General features: G+C 41.3%; 1 protein-coding gene across 1 annotated transcript in view; it reads left to right on the top strand.

Annotated features, from left to right (window-relative positions):
- LOC128664556 (calcium-activated potassium channel subunit alpha-1-like) overlaps positions 1-18,325 on the top strand; it is a 198,004-nt gene that overhangs the window by 69,998 nt on the left and 109,681 nt on the right. The window contains exons 5-6 of the mRNA XM_053719374.1: positions 8,757-8,825; positions 16,181-16,256. Coding sequence (XP_053575349.1) covers positions 8,757-8,825; positions 16,181-16,256 — 145 coding nt within the window. The remainder of the gene's footprint in view (positions 1-8,756; positions 8,826-16,180; positions 16,257-18,325) is intronic.

Raw genomic sequence — 18,325 nt, 5'->3', positions numbered from 1 at the left:
CCTGTTGTGGTTAGTCTTCCTCCTCCTCCTCAAAGCCACGTTCCTCCTCTGACTCCTCTTCCTCACAGTCCTCTTCCAGCATTGCCGCTGGTCCAGCAAGCGATGCTGATAAGGCTGTTTCTGGTGGTGACCGCAACTCTTCCTCTTCACGCTCATCTACGGCCTGATCCAGCACTCTTCGCAGGGCACGCTCTAGGAAGAAAACAAATGGTATGATGTAGCTGATGGCGCCTTAGGTGCGACTGACTAGGTTTGTCACCTCCTCAAAAGGACGCATGAGCCTACAGGCATTGCACAAGAGTGCCCAGTAATGTGGCAAAAAAAAACCCAGCTCCGCAGAGGCTGTCCTAGCAACCCGGTCATACAAATACTCGTTAATGGCTTTTTCTTGTTGGAGCAGGCGTTCGAACATTAGGAGTGTTGAATTCCAACGTGTCGGGCTGTCACAAATCAAGCGCTTCACTGGCATGTTGTTTTGCCACTGTTTATCGGAAAAGTGCGCCATGGCCGTGTAGGAACGCCTCAAATGGCCACACACCTTCCTGGCCTGCTTCAGGATGTCCTGTAAGCCTGGGTACTTATGCACAAAGCGTTGTATGATCATATTACACACATGTGTCATGCACGGCACATGTGTTAACTTGCCCAATTTCAATGCCGCCACCAAAGTCAGAGTCAGCCAATGATCCACCTGTGCGTTCAGGGTGGACAGGAGTGCTGTTCCGGTGTGACTCTCTGCTTTCAGGCAAATCAACCCTAAGACGACGTGACACTGCCGTATCCGGGATGTAGAATAGTACCTGCAGAGCTGGGGGGGGTGCCGTTGATGTGGAGCAAGACGCAGCAGCAGAAGAGGACTCAGCCGAGGAAGAGGTTATGGAAGAGGATGGAGTAGGAGGAGTAGAGGAGGTGGCAGCAGGCCTGTCTGCAAGTTGTGGCGGTGTCATAAACTCCTCTGCAGAGCCACGCATTCCATGCTTGGCAGCCGTCAGCAGGTTTACCCAATGCGCAGTGTAGGTGATATACCTGCCCTGACCATGCTTTGCAGACCAGCTATCAGTGGTCAGATGGACCCTTGCCCCAACACTGTGTGCCAGACAAGCCATTACTTCCTTTCGCACAATCGAGTACAGGTTGGGGATTGCCTTTTGTGCAAAGAAATTTCGGCCGGGTATTTTCCACTGCGGTGTCCCAATAGCTACAAATTGTTTGAACGCCTCAGACTCCACCAGCTTGTATGGTAAAAGCTGGCGGGCTAAGATTTCAGACAAGCCAGCTGTCAGACGCCGGGCAAAGGGGTGACTTTGGGACATTGGCTTCTTACGCTCAAACATGTCCTTGACAGACACCTGACTGTGGGCAGATGAGCAGGAACTGCTACGGAAGAGAGATGGAGTGGCAGATGGTTGAGAGGGAGCAAGGAGGACAGCAGTGGTTGATGTGGCTGAAGATGCTGGACCAGGAGGAGGATGGCGGCTTTGAGTTTGTGTGCTGCTTCTACTCATGTGTTCATCCCATTGGCGTTTGTGATGTGAGATCATGTGCCTTCGCAAAGCAGTTGTACCTAGGTGGGTGTTGGACTTCCCATGACTCAGTTTCTTTTGGCACAGGTTGCAAATGGCATCACTGTTGTCAGAGGCAGACACACAAAAAAAATGCCACACTGCTGAGCTTTGCGATGACGGCATTCTGGTGGTGGCAACAGCATGCGTTGATTGGCGTGCTGTCTGGCTGACCACGGGTGCCGATGCATGCTGTCTGACTGTGCCACTAGCTCCTTGCAACGACCTCCCCCTGCTTCCAACTCGTCTCCTCCTCCTCTCTGTCTCCCCATCTGAACTTTCCCCCTCTTCTTCTTCTCTTCTAGCAGGCACACGCGTGGCATCCACGGACGCATCATCATCAACCGCTTCACTTGTATCTGACAAATCAACAAAGGAAGCAGCAGCGGGTACAACATCATTATCATCACACCGTACGTCCTTGTCTGTAATGCTGCCTGACTGAGACATATCACTGTTATCTACATCCTCTGTCAATGATAGTTGCGCATCACTCATTTCTTCAAACTGATGTGTCAATAACTCCTCTGACAGATCAAGTGAAGTGGCTGTGGTGCTAGTGTTGGTGGTGGTGGCAGGCGGGTGAGTGGTCACTTGAGAGGTGCCCAAAGCTAAGCTGGAGGTGGATGGTGCCTCAAGGTTCCGAGCGGAAGCTGTAGAAGATTGGGTGTCCTGTGTTAGCCAGTCAACTAGGTCCTCCTCAGAACTTTTTGCGTTCATGGTACGTGGCCACTGAACACTGGGCATTATTATAGGGTCAAAGTGAATCACAGCACCACGACCACGACGGCTCCTGCGGGGTGGCCTGCCTCTGCCTGTCATTTTTTTTTTAAATGTACACTTACACTACTATTAAACAAAATATGAGTGGTGCCAATGGGCAAGTGGGCACAGTATACGCTGTGATCCTGACACAAAAAAGCAGACTGATGTTTCACAATCCAAAAAGTTATTTTTTTTTAAATGTACACGTACACTACTATTAAACAAGATATGAGTGGTGGCACTGGGCAAGTGGGCACAGTATACGCTGTGACCCTGACACAAAAAAGCAGACTGATGTTTCACAGTCAAAAAAGTTTATTTTTTAAATATTTACACTACTGTTACAACAGATATGAGTGGTGGCACTAGTTGGCAAGTGGGCCTGGTACACACGCTGGCAGGTAGGCAACTGCAATTAGATTACACTAGCAGACTGATATTTCACAGTCAAAAAAGTTTTTTTTTTTTTTTAAAAATACACTACTGTTACAACAAATATGAGTGGTGGCACTAGTTGGCAAATGGGCCTGGCACACACGCTGGCAGGCAGGCAACTGCAATTAGATTACACTAGCAGACTGATGTTTCACAGTCAAAAAAGTTTTTTTTTAAAATATATACACTACTGTTACAACAAATATGAGTGGTGGCACTAGTTGGCAAGTGGGCCTGGCACACACGCTGGCAGGCAGGCAACTGCAAATAGATTACACTAGCAGACTGATGTTTCACAGTCAAAAAAGTTTTTTTTTTTTAATTTACACTACTGTTATAACAGATATGAGTGGTGGCACTAGTTGGCAAGTGGGCCTGGCACACACGCTGGCAGGCAGGCAACTGCAATTAGATTACACTAGCAGACTGATGTTTCACTGTCAAAAAAGTTTTTTTTTTAAATATTTACACTACTGTTACAACTGATATGAGTGGTGGCACTAGTTGGCAAGTGGGCCTAGCACACACGCTGGCAGGCAGGCAACTGCAATTAGATTACACTAGCAGACTGATGTTTCACAGTCAAAAAAGTTTTTTTTTAAAATTTACACTACTATTACAACAAATATGAGTGGTGGCACTAGTTGGCAAATGGGCCTGGCACACACGCTCGCAGGCAGGAAACTGCAATTAGATTACACTAGCAGACTGATGTTTCACAGTCAAAAAAGTATTTTTTTTAAATATTTACACTACTGTTACAACAAATATGAGCGGTGGAACTAGTTGGCAAGTGGGCCTGGCACACACGCTGGCAGGCAGGCAACTGCAATTAGATTGCACTAGCAGACTGATGTTTCACAGTCAAAAAAGTTTTTTTAACAAATATTTACACTACTTTTACAACAAATATGAGTGGTGGCACTAGTTGGCAAATGGGCCTGGCACACACGCTAGCAGGCAGGTAACTGCAATTAGATTACACTAGCAGACTGATGTTTCACTGTCAAAAAAGTTTTTTTTTTAAATATTTACACTACTGTTACAACAGATATGAGTGGTGGCACTAGTTAGCAAGTGGGCCTGGTACACATGCTGGCAGGCAGGCAACTGCTATTAGATTACACTAGCAGACTGATGTTTCACAGTCAAAAAAGTTTTTTTTTTTAAATATTTACACTACTGTTACAACAAATATGAGTGGTGGCACTAGTTGGCAAGTGGGCCTGGCACACACGCTGGCAGGCAGGCAACTGCAATTAGATTACACTAGCAGACTGATGTTTCACAGTCAAAAAAGTTTTTTTTTTTAAAATTTACACTACTGTTATAACAGATATGAGTGGTGGCACTAGTTGGCAAGTGGGCCTGGCACACACGCTGGCAGGCAGGCAACTGCAATTAAATTACACTAGCAGACTGATGTTTCACAGTCAAAAAAGTGTTTTTTTTAAATATTTATACTACTGTTACAAGAGATATGAGTGGTGGCACTAGTTGGCAAGTGGGCCTGGCACACACGCTGGCAGGCAGGCAACTGCAATTATATTACACTAGCTGACTGATGTTTCACAGTCAAAAAAGTTTTTTTTTTAAATATTTACACTACTGTTACAACAGATATGAGTGGTGGCACTAGTTGGCAAGTGGGCCTGGCACACACGCAGGCAGGCAACTGCTATTAGATTACACTAGCAGACTGAGGTTTCACAGTTAATTTTTTTTTTTTTTAAATATTTACACTACTGTTACAACAAATATGAGTGGTGGCACTAGTTTGCAAGTGGGCCTGGCACACACGCTGGCAGGCAGGCAACTGCAATTAGATTACACTAGCAGACTGATGTTTCACAGTCAAAAAAGTTTTTTTTTAAATATTTACACTACTGTTACAACAACTATGAGTGGTGGCACTAGTTGGCAAGTGGGTCTGGCACACAAGCTGGCAGGCAACTGCAATTAGATTACACTAGCAGACTGATGTTTCACAGTCAAAAAAGTTTTTTTTAAAAATATTTACACTACTGTTACAACAAATATGAGTGGTGGCACTAGTTGGCAAATGGGCCTGGAACACATGCTGGCAGGCAGGCAACTGCAATTAGATTACACTAGCAGACTGATGTTTCACAGTCAAAAAATATTTTTTTTTAAATATTTACACTACTGTTACAACAAATATAAGTGGTGGCACTAGTTGGCAAATGGGCCTGGCACACACGCTGGCAGGCAGGCAACTGCAATTAGATTACACTAGCAGACTGATGTTTCACAGTCAAAAAAGTTTTTTTTTTAAATATTTACACTACTTTTACAACAGATATGAGTGGTGGCGCTAGTTGGCAAGTGGGCCTGGCACACACGCTGGCAGGCAGGCAACTGCAATTAGATTACACTAGCAGACTGATGTTTCACAGTCAAAAAAGTTTTTTTAAAAAAATATTTACACTAATGTTACAACAAATATGAGTGGTGGCACTAGTTGGCTAGTGGGCCTGTCACACACGCTGGCAGGCAAAACAACTGCAATTAGATTACACTAGCAGACTGATGTTTCACAGTCAAAAACGATTTTTTTTTAAATTTACACTACTGTTATAACAGATATGAGTGGTGGCACTAGTTGGCAAGTGGGCCTGGCACACACTCTGGCAGGCAGGCAACTGCAATTAGATTACACTAGCAGACTGATGTTTCACAGTCAAAAAAGTTTTTTTAACAAATATTTACACTACTTTTACAACAAATATGAGTGGTGGCACTAGTTGGCAAATGGGCCTGGCACACACGCTAGCAGGCAGGTAACTGCAATTAGATTACACTAGCAGACTGATGTTTCACTGTCAAAAAAGTTTTTTTTTAAATATTTACACTACTGTTACAACAGATATGAGTGGTGGCACTAGTTAGCAAGTGGGCCTGGCACACATGCTGGCAGGCAGGCAATTGCAATTAGATTACACTAGCAGACTGATGTTTCACAGTCAAAAAAGTTTTTTTTTAAAATATTTACACTACTGTTACAACAAATATGAGTGGTGGCACTAGTTGGCAAGTGGGCCTGGCACACACGCTGGCAGGCAGGCAACTGCAATTAGATTACACTAGCAGACTGATGTTTCACAGTCAAAAAAGTTTTTTTTTTTTAATATTTACACTAATGTTACAACAAATATGAGTGGTGGCACTAGTTGGCAAGTGGGTCTGGCACACACGCTGGCAGGCAACTGCAATTAGATTACACTAGCAGACTGATGTTTCACAGTCAAAAAAGTTTTTTTTTTTAAATATTTACACTACTGTTACAACAAATATGAGTGGTGGCACTAGTTGGCAAATGGGCCTGGAACACATGCTGGCAGGCAGGCAACTGCAATTAGATTACACTAGCAGACTGATGTTTCACAGTCAAAAAAGTTTTTTTTAAAAAATATTTACACTACTGTTACAACAAATATAAGTGGTGGCACTAGTTGGCAAATGGGCCTGGCACACACGCTGGCAGGCAGGCAACTGCAATTAGATTACACTAGCAGACTGATGTTTCACAGTCAAAAAAGTTTTTTTTAAATAGTTACACTACTTTTACAACAGATATGAGTGGTGGCGCTAGTTGGCAAGTGGGCCTGGCACACACGCTGGCAGGCAGGCAACTGCAATTAGATTACACTAGCAGACTGATGTTTCACAGTCAAAAAAGTTTTTTTAAAAAATATTTACACTAATGTTACAACAAATATGAGTGGTGGCACTAGTTGGCTAGTGGGCCTGTCACACATGCTGGCAGGCAAAACAACTGCAATTAGATTACACTAGCAGACTGATGTTTCACAGTCAAAAAAGTTTTTTTTTAAAAATATTTACACTACTGTTACAACAAATATGAGTGGTGGCACTAGTTGGCAAGTGGGCCTGGCACACACGCTGGCAGGCAGGCAACTGCAATTAGATTACACTAGCAGACTGATGTTTCATATTCAAAAAAGTTTTTTTTTTTTTAAATATATACACTACTGTTACAACAAATATGAGTGGTGGCACTAATTGGCAAATGGGCCTGGCACACACACTGGCAGGCAGGCAACTGCAATTAGATTACACTAGCAGACTGATGTTTCACAGTCAAAAAAGTTTTTTTAAAAAATATTTACACTACTGTTACAACAAATATGAGTGGTGGCACTAGTTGGCAAGTGGGCCTGGCACACACGCTGGCAGGCAGGCAACTGCAATTAGATTACACTAGCAGACTGATGTTTCACAGTCAAAAAAGTTTTTTTTTAAATATTTACACTACTGTTACAACAGATATGAGTGGTGGCACTAGTTGGCAAGTGGGCCTGGCACACACGCTGGCAGGCAGGCAACTACAATTAGATTACACTAGCAGACTGATATTTCACAGTCAAAATTACACAGGCAAAAAAAAAAAGACTGATGTTCTAGCCCTAAAAAAATGTTGTCTAGAATAACAAAAGGATAGTGCACCTCAGATTCATAGCAAATATTTAATACAAAAAAGCTAACATATGCACTTACTAAAAATGCCAATAAAGACAGCTCATCCCTTAACACGGAAGTCCTTTATGTATATAGCAATAACACATGCGGTAACCGCTTGCATACTCCGTGAGTGTAGAAGCTAAGTGGTTACCACCAGTGACCCGTCTTAGGAACGTTCAGTGGAACACACATATTGAGAAACTTGAGGTGACAGAAAACAAAGATCTCTTGATGTGTTGTTGCTGTACACATAACAGACTTCCGTATTAAGTGATGAGCGCTCTTTATTCACATTTTTAGTAAGTGCATATGTTAACAGGAACCTTTTCTTTGTATTAAATATTTGCTGTGAGTCAGAGGTGCGCTGAATTCTTTTGTTATTTTAGATTTCATTTGACAAGAGAATAAGCTATGGTTTCCTGGGAATAGCAGCTCCACTCCAACACAATGTATTTTTTGAAGATTCCCCTTTGGTTGACCTGCTTTGGCAGACTGCACTTTTTATATCAAGTACTTAAGTATGTTTCATTGACATTGTATGTGCATATTACTGTATATCATAGATAGATTTTATATTTTCTATATACAGTTTTATTTATAACATTGCAACCTAGTTTACATAGTGCTAAACAATAATTGCGGTGCATTAAAAATATGTCATGCTCTCTCAGAATCATGAAAGTTTAATTTAGACTTTACTGTTCTTGAAAGGGACATTAAGCACTTTGAGACGGTAATATAAAATGATAAATCGTATATATAAAATAAACTCTGCAATATACTTTCATTATTTATTTTGTCCCCTTTTCTTGTAATTCCATTCTGAAATTGGGAGCTTTTCAGTTTCTGTTAGAAATGGAAGTGCAAGGCACTGTAACATTCTAGTGACCTATTTATAACTGTCCCTAATTGGCCGTAGCAGACAAGGTAACCTAAGTTACAACATGGTAGATCCCATTGTTTCATAAACACTAAAAATGTAAACTTATTTTGTCAATATTTAAATAGCTACTGAAACTTAAATAAAAAAGCATCTACATGCTATTCTTAGACTAATCTTTTGTTTGGATGCATTATTCTATCTAGCATTTATTTAGTATTTAATGTCCCTTTAAGGCTCAGTTTGGGGCTTCTTAAATTATATAAATGATAACTGGCCAGTGGCATTTAAGAAATATCAAACTCACATTTTAATCATAGATTTAAAAAAAAAATAATAAGTAAAATAATCAATCATCTTCTGATATACATTATTGTAAGGTTTATGAAAGGAATTTCTCTATTAGCAATCATTATAATAAATAGATTAGACAGCTTTCAATTTTTATTGCTTGAATAATTCAAAGTAGAGTTCTAAACCTTAAAAAAATAAAAATAAAATGTACAATATATATTTTTTACTAAATGTAAAACTGTACATTTTAATGTGTATTGTTGGAACCCTTTATATTTTCTTTTGACTATACCTCTTTTTTTATGACTAGGTTTAAGATTCCTTCGAGCTGTAAGACTGATAGAGCTTCCCAAAATTTTACAGTTACTCAAAATCACTAAAACTGGGTAAGAAACATATGCATTTTTATTATTATTATTATACTTTATTTACATAGTGCCAATAGAGGCCTAGTTTCCATTGAGGTGGTAAAGTATAGAGACTGGTGGTAAAAAACATTTATCTCCATTAAAGTCTATGGAACGTTTTTTTAATAGCACCAGTTTCCAAACTTTACCACCTCAATAGAAAATAGGCCATATTGTGCAGCGCTGTCCATGGGTATAATTGATATAAGTAAAACAATGATACAATACTTGTAAGAGACAAGACAACATTTGACAAATACAGGAGAAATTGAGGGCCCTATTCCATATACTGTATGTTGGATGTGGATGGAGACATCTACTAAGTTACCAAAACAGAACAGAGTTTTGAGTATACAGCACTCTATTAACAGCTTGTATAACTTTGTAGTGGCTTGAGTTAGCTGTTGACAAGTTTACTATTTTCATCTATGTGTCATTAAAGGGATAGGAAAGTCAAATTTAAACTTGCAAAAATCGGATAGAGCATTTAATTTTAAGACACTTTTAAAATCACTTTTATTTTCAAATGTGCTTTGTTCTCTTAGTATCCATTATTGAAAATGAATATGCACATATCCTACACTAGTGGGAGCTAGCTGGTGATTGGTGCCTGCACACATTTGTCTCTTGGGATTAATATTAGTATTCCAGGGAGAAATATGCAGGTTCATTCTCATGTTATTCAAAGTTTCTCCCCACTACCCACCTTTGATTTTGTGAAAATAATGGTTTAAGAAAGTTAAAGGGATATGAAACCCACATTTTTTCTTTCATGATTTAGATAGAGCATGCAATTTTAAGAAACTTTCTAATTTACTCCTATTATCATTTCTCTTGTTAAGTGTATTCAGTCCACCGGTCATCCATTACTTATGGGATATATTCCCTTCCCAACAGGAAGTTGCAAGAGGATCACCCAAGCAGAGCTGCTATATAGCTCCTCCCCTCACATGTCATATCCAGTCATTCTCTTGCAACCCTCAACATAGATGGAGGTCGTGAGAAGGAGTGTGGTGTTTTATATTTAATTATTTCTTCAATCAAAAGTTTGTTATTTTTAAATGGCACCGGAGTGTGCTGTTTTTTTCTCAGGCAGTATTTAGAAGAAGAATCTGCCTGCGTTTTCTATGATCTTAGCAGAAGTAACTAGGATCCACTGGCTGTTCTCGCACATTCTGAGGAGTGGGGTAACTTCAGAAAGGGAATAGCATGCGGGGTCTCCTGCAAATAAGGTATGTGCAGTAAAATATTTTTCTAAGGAATGGAATTGACTAAGAAAATACTGCTGATACTGAAGTAATGTAAGTAAAGCCTTAAATGCAGTGGTAGCGACTGGTATCAGGCTGATTAATGTATGTGCAGTAATGTAATTTTCTAAGGAATGGAATTTGACTAAGAAAATGCTGCTAATACTGAAGTAATGTAATGAGCCTTAACTGCAGTAGAAGCGACTGGTAGCAGGCTTATCAATAACAATACATATCTTTTATAAAGGATGTTTAAAACGTTTACTGGCATGTTAATCATTTTTGTGAGGTACATTGGTGATAAAACTTATTGGGGCATGAATTTTTCCACATGGCTGACTTATATTTCTGCATAGAAACAGTTAACTGTGGCTTCCCACTGTTGTAATAATGAGTGGGAGGGGCCTATTTTAGCGCTTTTTTGCGCAGTAAAAATTCAGTCACAGTCTTCCTGCTTCTTCCTGCATGACCCAGGACGTCTCTAGAGAGCTCAGGGGATTTCAAAAGTCATTTTGAGGGAGGTAATCAGTCACAGCAGACCTGTGACAGTGTGTTTGACTGTGTTAAAAACGTTTTTTTGCTATATTGATTATCCGTTTTGGGTATTAAGGGGTTAATCATCCATTTGCTAGTGGGTGCAATGCTCTGCTAACTTAATACATTTATTGTGAAAATTTGCTTGCTATAACTGATTTGGTTCATTGTTATTTCAACTGTGACAGTTTTTTGTGCTTCTTAAAGGCGCAGTAGCGTTTTTTATATTGCTTGTAAATGTATTTGAAAGTATTTTCCAAGCTTGCTAGTCTCATTGCTAGTCTGTTTAAACATGTCTGACACAGATGAATCTGTTTGTTCACTATGTTTGAAGGCCAATGTGGAGCCCCATAGAAAGATGTGTACTAAATGTATTGATTTTACTTTAATTAATAAAGGTCAGTCTTTATCTGTAAAGGAATTATCACCAGACAACGAGGGGGAAGTTATGCCGACTAACTCTCCTCACATGTCAGTACCTTCGTCTCCCGCTCAGGAGGCGCATGATATTGTGGCGCCAAGTACATCAGAGACGCCCATACAAATCACTTTGCAAGACATGGCTACTATTATGAATAATACCCTGACAGAAGTATTATCTAAACTGCCAGAATTAAGAGGCAAGCGCAATAGCTCTGGGATAAGGACAGAGCGTGCTGGTGATGTGAGAGCCATGTCCGATACTGCGTCACAGTTTGCAGAACATGAGGACGGAGAGCTTCATTCTGTGGGTGACAGATCTGATCCAGGGAAACCGGATTCAGAGATCTCTAATTTTAAATTTAAGCTTGAGAACCTCTGTGTATTGCTAGGGGAGGTTTTAGCGGCTCTGAATGACTGTAACACAGTTGCAATTCCAGAGAAATTATGTAGGCTGGATAGATACTATGCGGTGCCGGTGTGTACTGACATTTTTCCTATACCTAATAGGCTTACAGAAATTATTAGCAAGGAGTGGGATAGACCCGGTGTGCCCTTTTCCCCTCCTCCTATATTTAGGAAAATGTTTCCAAAAGACGCCACAACACGGGACTTATGGCAGACGGTCCCTAAGGTGGAGGGAGCAGTTTCTACTTTAGCTAAGCGTACCACTATCCCGGTGGAGGATAGTTGTGCTTTTTCGGATCCAATGGATAAAAAATTAGAAGGTTACCTTAAGAAAATGTTTGTTCAACAAGGTTTTATCTTACAGCCCCTTGCATGCATTGCGCCTGTCACTGCTGCTGCGGCATTCTGGTTTGAGTCTCTAGAAGAGGCCATTCGCACAGCTCCATTGGATGAAATTATGGACAAGCTTAAAGCACTTAAGCTAGCTAACGCATTTGTTTCTGATGCCATTGTACATTTAACTAAACTAACGGCTAAGAACTCCGGATTCGCCATCCAGGCGCGCAGACCGCTATGGCTTAAATCCTGGTCAGCTGACGTGACTTCTAAATCTAAATTGCTTAATATTCCTTTCAAAGGGCAGACCTTATTCGGGCCCGGCTTGAAAGAAATTATTGCTGACATTACTGGAGGTAAGGGTCATACTCTTCCTCAGGACAGGGCCAAATCAAAGGCCAAACAGTCTAATTTTCGTGCCTTTTGAAGCTTCAAGGCAGGAGCAGCATCAACTTCCTCCGCTCCAAAACAGGAAGGAACTGTTGCTCGTTACAGACAGGCCTGGAAAACTAACCAGTCCTGGAACAAGGGCAAGCAGGCCTGAAAACCTACTACTGCCCCTAAGACAGCATGAAGAGAGGGCCCCCTATCCGGAAACGGATCTAGTGGGGGGCAGACTTTCTCTCTTCGCCCAGGCTTGGGCAAGAGATGTCCAGGATCCCTGGGCATTGGAGATCATATCTCAGGGATATCTTCTGGACTTCAAAGCTTCTCCTCCACAAGGGAGATTTCATCTTTCAAGGTTATCAGCAAACCAAATAAAGAAAGAGGCATTTCTATGCTGTGTACAAGACCTCCTAGTAATGGGGGTGATCCACCCAGTTCCGCGGACGGAACAAGGGCAAGGATTTTACTCAAATCTCTTTGGACCTAAAAATCTTAAACAAATTCCTAAGAGTTCCATCATTCAAAATGGAAACTATTTGAACCATCCTACCCATGATCCAAGAGGGTCAATATATGACCACAGTGGACTTAAAGGATGCCTACCTTCACATACCGATCCACAAAGATCATTATTGGTACCTAAGATTTGCCTTTCTAGACAGGCATTACCAGTTTGTAGCTCTTCCCTTCGGGTTGGCTACGGCCCCGATAATTTTTACAAAGGTTCTGGGCTCACTTCTGGCGGTGCTAAGACCGCGAGGCATAGCGGTGGCTCCGTACCTAGACGACATTGTGATACAAGCGTCAAGTTTTCAAATTGCCAAGTCTCATACAGAGATAGTTCTGGCATTTCTGAGGTCGCATGGGTGGAAGGTGAACATGGAAAAGAGTTCTCTATTACCACTCACAAGAGTTCCCTTCCTAGGGACTCTTATAGATTCTATAGAGATGAAAATTTACCTGACGGAGTCCAGGTTATCAAAACTTCTAAATGCTTGCCGTGTCCTTCATTCCATTCCACGCCCGTCAGCAGCTCAGTGCATGGAAGTAATCAGCTTAATGGTAGCGGCAATGGACATAGTACCATTTGCGCGCCTGCATCTCAGACCGCTGCAATTATGCATGCTAAGTCAGTGGAATGGGGATTACTCAGATTTGTCCCCTCTACTAAATCTGGATCAAGAGACCAGAGATTCTCTTCTCTGGTGGCTTTCTCGGGTCCATCTGTCCAAGGGGATGACCTTTCGCAGGCCAGATTGGACGATTGTAACAACAGATGCCAGCCTTCTAGGTTGGGGCGCAGTCTGGAACTCCCTGAAGGCTCAGGGATCGTGGACTCAGGAGGAGAAACCCCTCCCAATAAATATTCTGGAGTTAAGAGCAATATTCAATGCTCTTCTAGCTTGGCCTCAGTTAGCAACACTGAGGTTCATCAGATTTCAGTCGGACAACATCACGACTGTGGCTTACATCAACCATCAAGGGGGAACCAGGAGTTCCCTAGCAATGTTAGAAGTCTCAAAGATAATTCGCTGGGCAGAGTCTCACTCTTGCCACCTGTCAGCAATCTACATCCCAGGCGTGGAGAACTGGGAGGCGGACTTTCTAAGTCGCCAGACTTTTCATCCGGGGGAGTGGGAACTTCATCCGGAGGTATTCGCTCAACTGATTCATCGTTGGGGCCAACCAGAACTGGATCTCATGGCGTCTCGCCAGAACGCCAAGCTTCCTTGCTGATAGATGCAGCCCCTTGGGTTTTCAACATGGCTTATGTGTTTCCACCATTTCCGCTGCTGCCTCGACTGATTGCCAAGATCAAACAGGAGAGAGCATCGTTGATTCTGATAGCGCCTGCGTGGCAACGCAGGACCTGGTATGCAGACCTAGTGGACATGTCGTCCTGTCCACCATGGTCTCTGCCTCTGAGGCAGGACCTTCTAATACAGGGTCCTTTCAACCATCCAAATCTAATTTCTCTGAGGCTGACTGCATGGAGATTGAACGCTTGATCCTATCAAAGCGTGGCTTCTCGGAGTCGGTTATTGATACCTTAATACAGGCACGGAAACCTGTTACCAGAAAAATTTACCATAAGATATGGCGTAAATATTTATATTGGTGCGAATCCAAGAGTTACTCATGGAGTAAGGTTAGGATTCCTAGGATATTGTCCTTTCTACAAGAGGGTTTAGAAAAGGGCTTATCTGCTAGTTCGTTAAAGGGACAGATTTCTGCTCTGTCTATTCTTTTACACAAACGTCTGGCAGAAGTTCCAGACGTTCAGGCTTTTTGTCAGGCTTTGGCTAGGATTAAGCCTGTGTTTAAGACTGTTGCTCCGCCGTGGAGCTTAAACTTAGTTCTTAAAGTTCTTCAAGGTGTTCCATTTGAACCCCTTCATTCCATTGATATTAAGCTTTTATCTTGGAAAGTTCTGTTTTTGATGGCTATTTCCTCGGCTCGAAGAGTCTCTGAGTTATCTGCCTTACATTGTGATTCTCCTTATCTGATTTTCCATTCAGACAAGGTAGTTCTGCGTACTAAACCTGGGTTCTTACCTAACGAAGTTTCTAACAGGAATATCAATCAAGAGATTGTTGTTCCATCATTTTGTCCTAATCCTTCTTCAAAGAAGGAACGACTTTTGCATAATCTGGACGTAGTCCGTGCCCTGAAGTTCTATTTACAGGCAACTAAAGATTTTCGTCAAACTTCTTCCCTGTTTGTCGTTTATTCTGGTCAGAGGAGAGGTCTAAAAGCTTCGGCAACCTCTCTCTCTTTTTGGCTTCGTAGCATAATACGTTTAGCCTATGAGACTGCTGGACAGCAGCCTCCTGAAAGAATTACAGCTCATTCCACTAGAGCTGTAGCTTCCACCTGGGCCTTTAAGAATGAGGCCTCTGTTGAACAGATTTGCAAGGCTGCGACTTGGTCTTCACTTCATACCTTTTCAAAATTTTACAAATTTGACACTTTTGCTTCTTCGGAGGCTGTTTTTGGGAGAAAGGTTCTACAGGCAGTGGTTCCTTCCGTTTAAGTTCCTGCCTTGTCCCTCCCATCATCCGTGTACTTTAGCTTTGGTATTGGTATCCCATAAGTAATGGATGACCCGTGGACTGAATACACTTAACAAGAGAAAACATAATTTATGCTTACCTGATAAATTTATTTCTCTTGTAGTGTATTCAGTCCACGGCCCGCCCTGTCTTTTTTAAGGCAGATCTAAATTTTAATTAAAACTCCAGTCACCACTGCACCCTATGGTTTCTCCTTTCTTGTCTTGTTTCGGTCGAATGACTGGATATGACATGTGAGGGGAGGAGCTATATAGCAGCTCTGCTTGGGTGATCCTCTTGCAACTTCCTGTTGGGAAGGGAATATATCCCATAAGTAATGGATGACCCGTGGACTGAATACACTACAAGAGAAATAAATTTATCAGGTAAGCATAAATTATGTTTTTTTCTTCTTTCTCTTGTCATCTTTATTTGAAGAACAGGAATGTAAGTGTAGGAGCGGATCATTTTTGGGTCAGTACCTGGGTAGCACTTGCTGATTGTTGGCTAAATGTGGTAACCACATACCAAGCGCTACCCAAAAATGTTCTGGCTCCTAAACTTACATTACTGCTTTTTCAAATAAAGATACCAAGAGATAGAAGAAAAATGATTACAGGAGTAAATTAGAAAGTTGCTTCAAGTTGCATGCTCTATCTGAATCACAAAATAAAAAAAATGGGTTTTATATCCCTTTAAGAATATTGGTTTACTTTATTATTTTGCTGACTTCACTTTGATACCCAAATTATTGGGTGGTTTGGGAATAAAGTGGGTTCAAATTAGTTTAATTTTCAATTTATGATTCCTATGCCTACCAAATAGTAGTACTCACCCTTACTCCTGTAAACAAGGCTTCCGGTCCTCTACATAGTCCCTGGGCTATAGATTATGGGTATCAGGACTGCACTATTTATATTGAGTGTGACTGTCTCTCCTTTCCCAATAGCACTGCAATCAAACTGTCAAACCTACTTGCTGTTTTCTTAAGTACCTGGCTGACTGCTGCTGGATTTCTTCACTTGGTAAATATCCCGTCTCTGCATCCACTTTTTTACTGTGAGAGCAAATTGCTGTCCGTGGCATGGAGAAAAATTACCCAAGCTCTTTGGATTTTTTTAGACCTTGTATTGTTATGTAGGAGTCTCTGTATCACTTAAAGAGCACTACATAGTAACATAAACATTTCTCAAGATAAAATTTGTGCTTGTAAATTTTGTGGTAAGGGCTTCACTCTACTGGTAAGACTTCTTAGAATATCTTGTCTGAGTATCTAGGTTTTGGATATCAGGCCCTGTGTGTGAATAGATTCTTACACATGCTTTGCTTTATCTGTTAAAAGGACAGTCTAGTCAAAATGATAAGGGCTGATGCTCTATCTGGTAGTTACAACCCCTATAAACTATACTTATTTAACTTACTCTAATGATAATAAACACACAGACACAGAGAGCTGGGTATAAGACCATATCATGGCCATGTTTATTTAACATTTAAATAAACCTGACTTCAACTGAAGTCATAACTAAACACTCAATTCGTGGCGGTATTCAAGGCCTAGTAAATTAGTAATAATAGCTCCATATGACTAGAGGTCGCAGCCAGGTGTTATGGAATTGCAAAGTGCAAAGGGGGGCCGCAAAACGTGGCTCCACCCCATTCCGTCTAGGAGGCGCAGACGTCCTAAAGGATCTTCAGCCAGCAGACCCGCGGGGTGGGGGCCCCCAGGTCACGACCTGAGGTCATCTCCCCCGCCCATTAGCCCGACTGTCACCCCTACAGACTCTGCCCTCAGGTGTTTATGGCCATGACCTCCCGCCTCTAGGAGATAAAACTTATCTTTTCTTTGCTTCCACCTATAAGGCACTGGTAGGAAAAAAGCCTTACAGCAATTACCACCAGGAAGCACCTAAATTACCGCTAAGGTCTTACGTCGATTAGGCAAACTAACCCTATCCCCACCTTTAGCCTACTAAAAAAACAGCAACCAAATAGGAAGCCATTTGCCTGAATGATGCCATTGAACTGTTCTCACTATAACCAACGAGCAAGGGGGTTGGGAGGGAGGGAAACTTTCTTCGTTGAAAATCCCAGGAAGAAGAGGCAGGATTCTTCCAGGACCATCCTTATAACAGTTAAGACAAAGACCTCCCCTTACTTTGCAACATTGTTGCTAACACACTGCACTGGGATTTTCACTACCCTGTCATGCTCAGGCCGTTAACTCCATTACAGGTGACTTTGCTACCTTACATTCCCCAACTTTCATAATTCAGATAGAGCATGTAATTTTAAACAACTTTCCAATTTACTTTTTATCATCAAGTTTGCTTTGCTGTCTTAGTATATTTTGTGGAAAGCTAAACCTAGTCAGCACTGATTGGCTAAAATGCATGTCTGTCATTAGAACTGAGATAAGGGGGCAGTCTGCAGAGGTTTAGTAATCAGGTAATCAAAGAGGTAAGAAGTATATTAATATAACCGTGTTAGTTATGCAAAACTTGGGGAATGGGTAATAAAGGTATAATCTATCTTATTAAACAAAGGAAATTCTGGATTCGACTGTCCCTTTAATGTTCTATTACTTGCACTAGGTATTTCATTTGTTAGATAGGTTTATTGTGTTAAAAAAAAACTAAAGCAAACACCATTCTTGCAACACAGTGGGTCTCCAACATTAGATTGTTGCTTATATTGCATATACAGTAAAAAAATCAGGAAAAATCTAAATAAGCAATACATAACAAACCTGAAAACTCCCAACATAGCGATTATGTGTAGGATTTTTTATCATATTTATAGATAAATCACTTCTCCTGGTGATGACTTCACTATATTTATATATCTGCTGGCAGAAATCCTGACTGTGAAAGTATGACCCATGTAATTTTTAGGGTTTATGTTACTAAATCAAATAAAGGAGAATAGGAAAAAAATGGTAAGGACTGTGGGAATGATTATCTAATACTCTCTGGTATGGCGAGATTCGATAAGAAGCCTTATCAGTATTATGGGGCCACAGAGAATGTTCTAAAGGCAAATTTACTGTGAGAGCTATCACATTAAGTGTAATATCCTAACATTCTGCATGTGA

The sequence above is a fragment of the Bombina bombina genome, chromosome 6 (genome assembly GCF_027579735.1).
Source record: "Bombina bombina isolate aBomBom1 chromosome 6, aBomBom1.pri, whole genome shotgun sequence".
NCBI lineage: Eukaryota > Metazoa > Chordata > Amphibia > Anura > Bombinatoridae > Bombina > Bombina bombina.
This window is presented reverse-complemented; position numbering and strand designations above follow the sequence as displayed.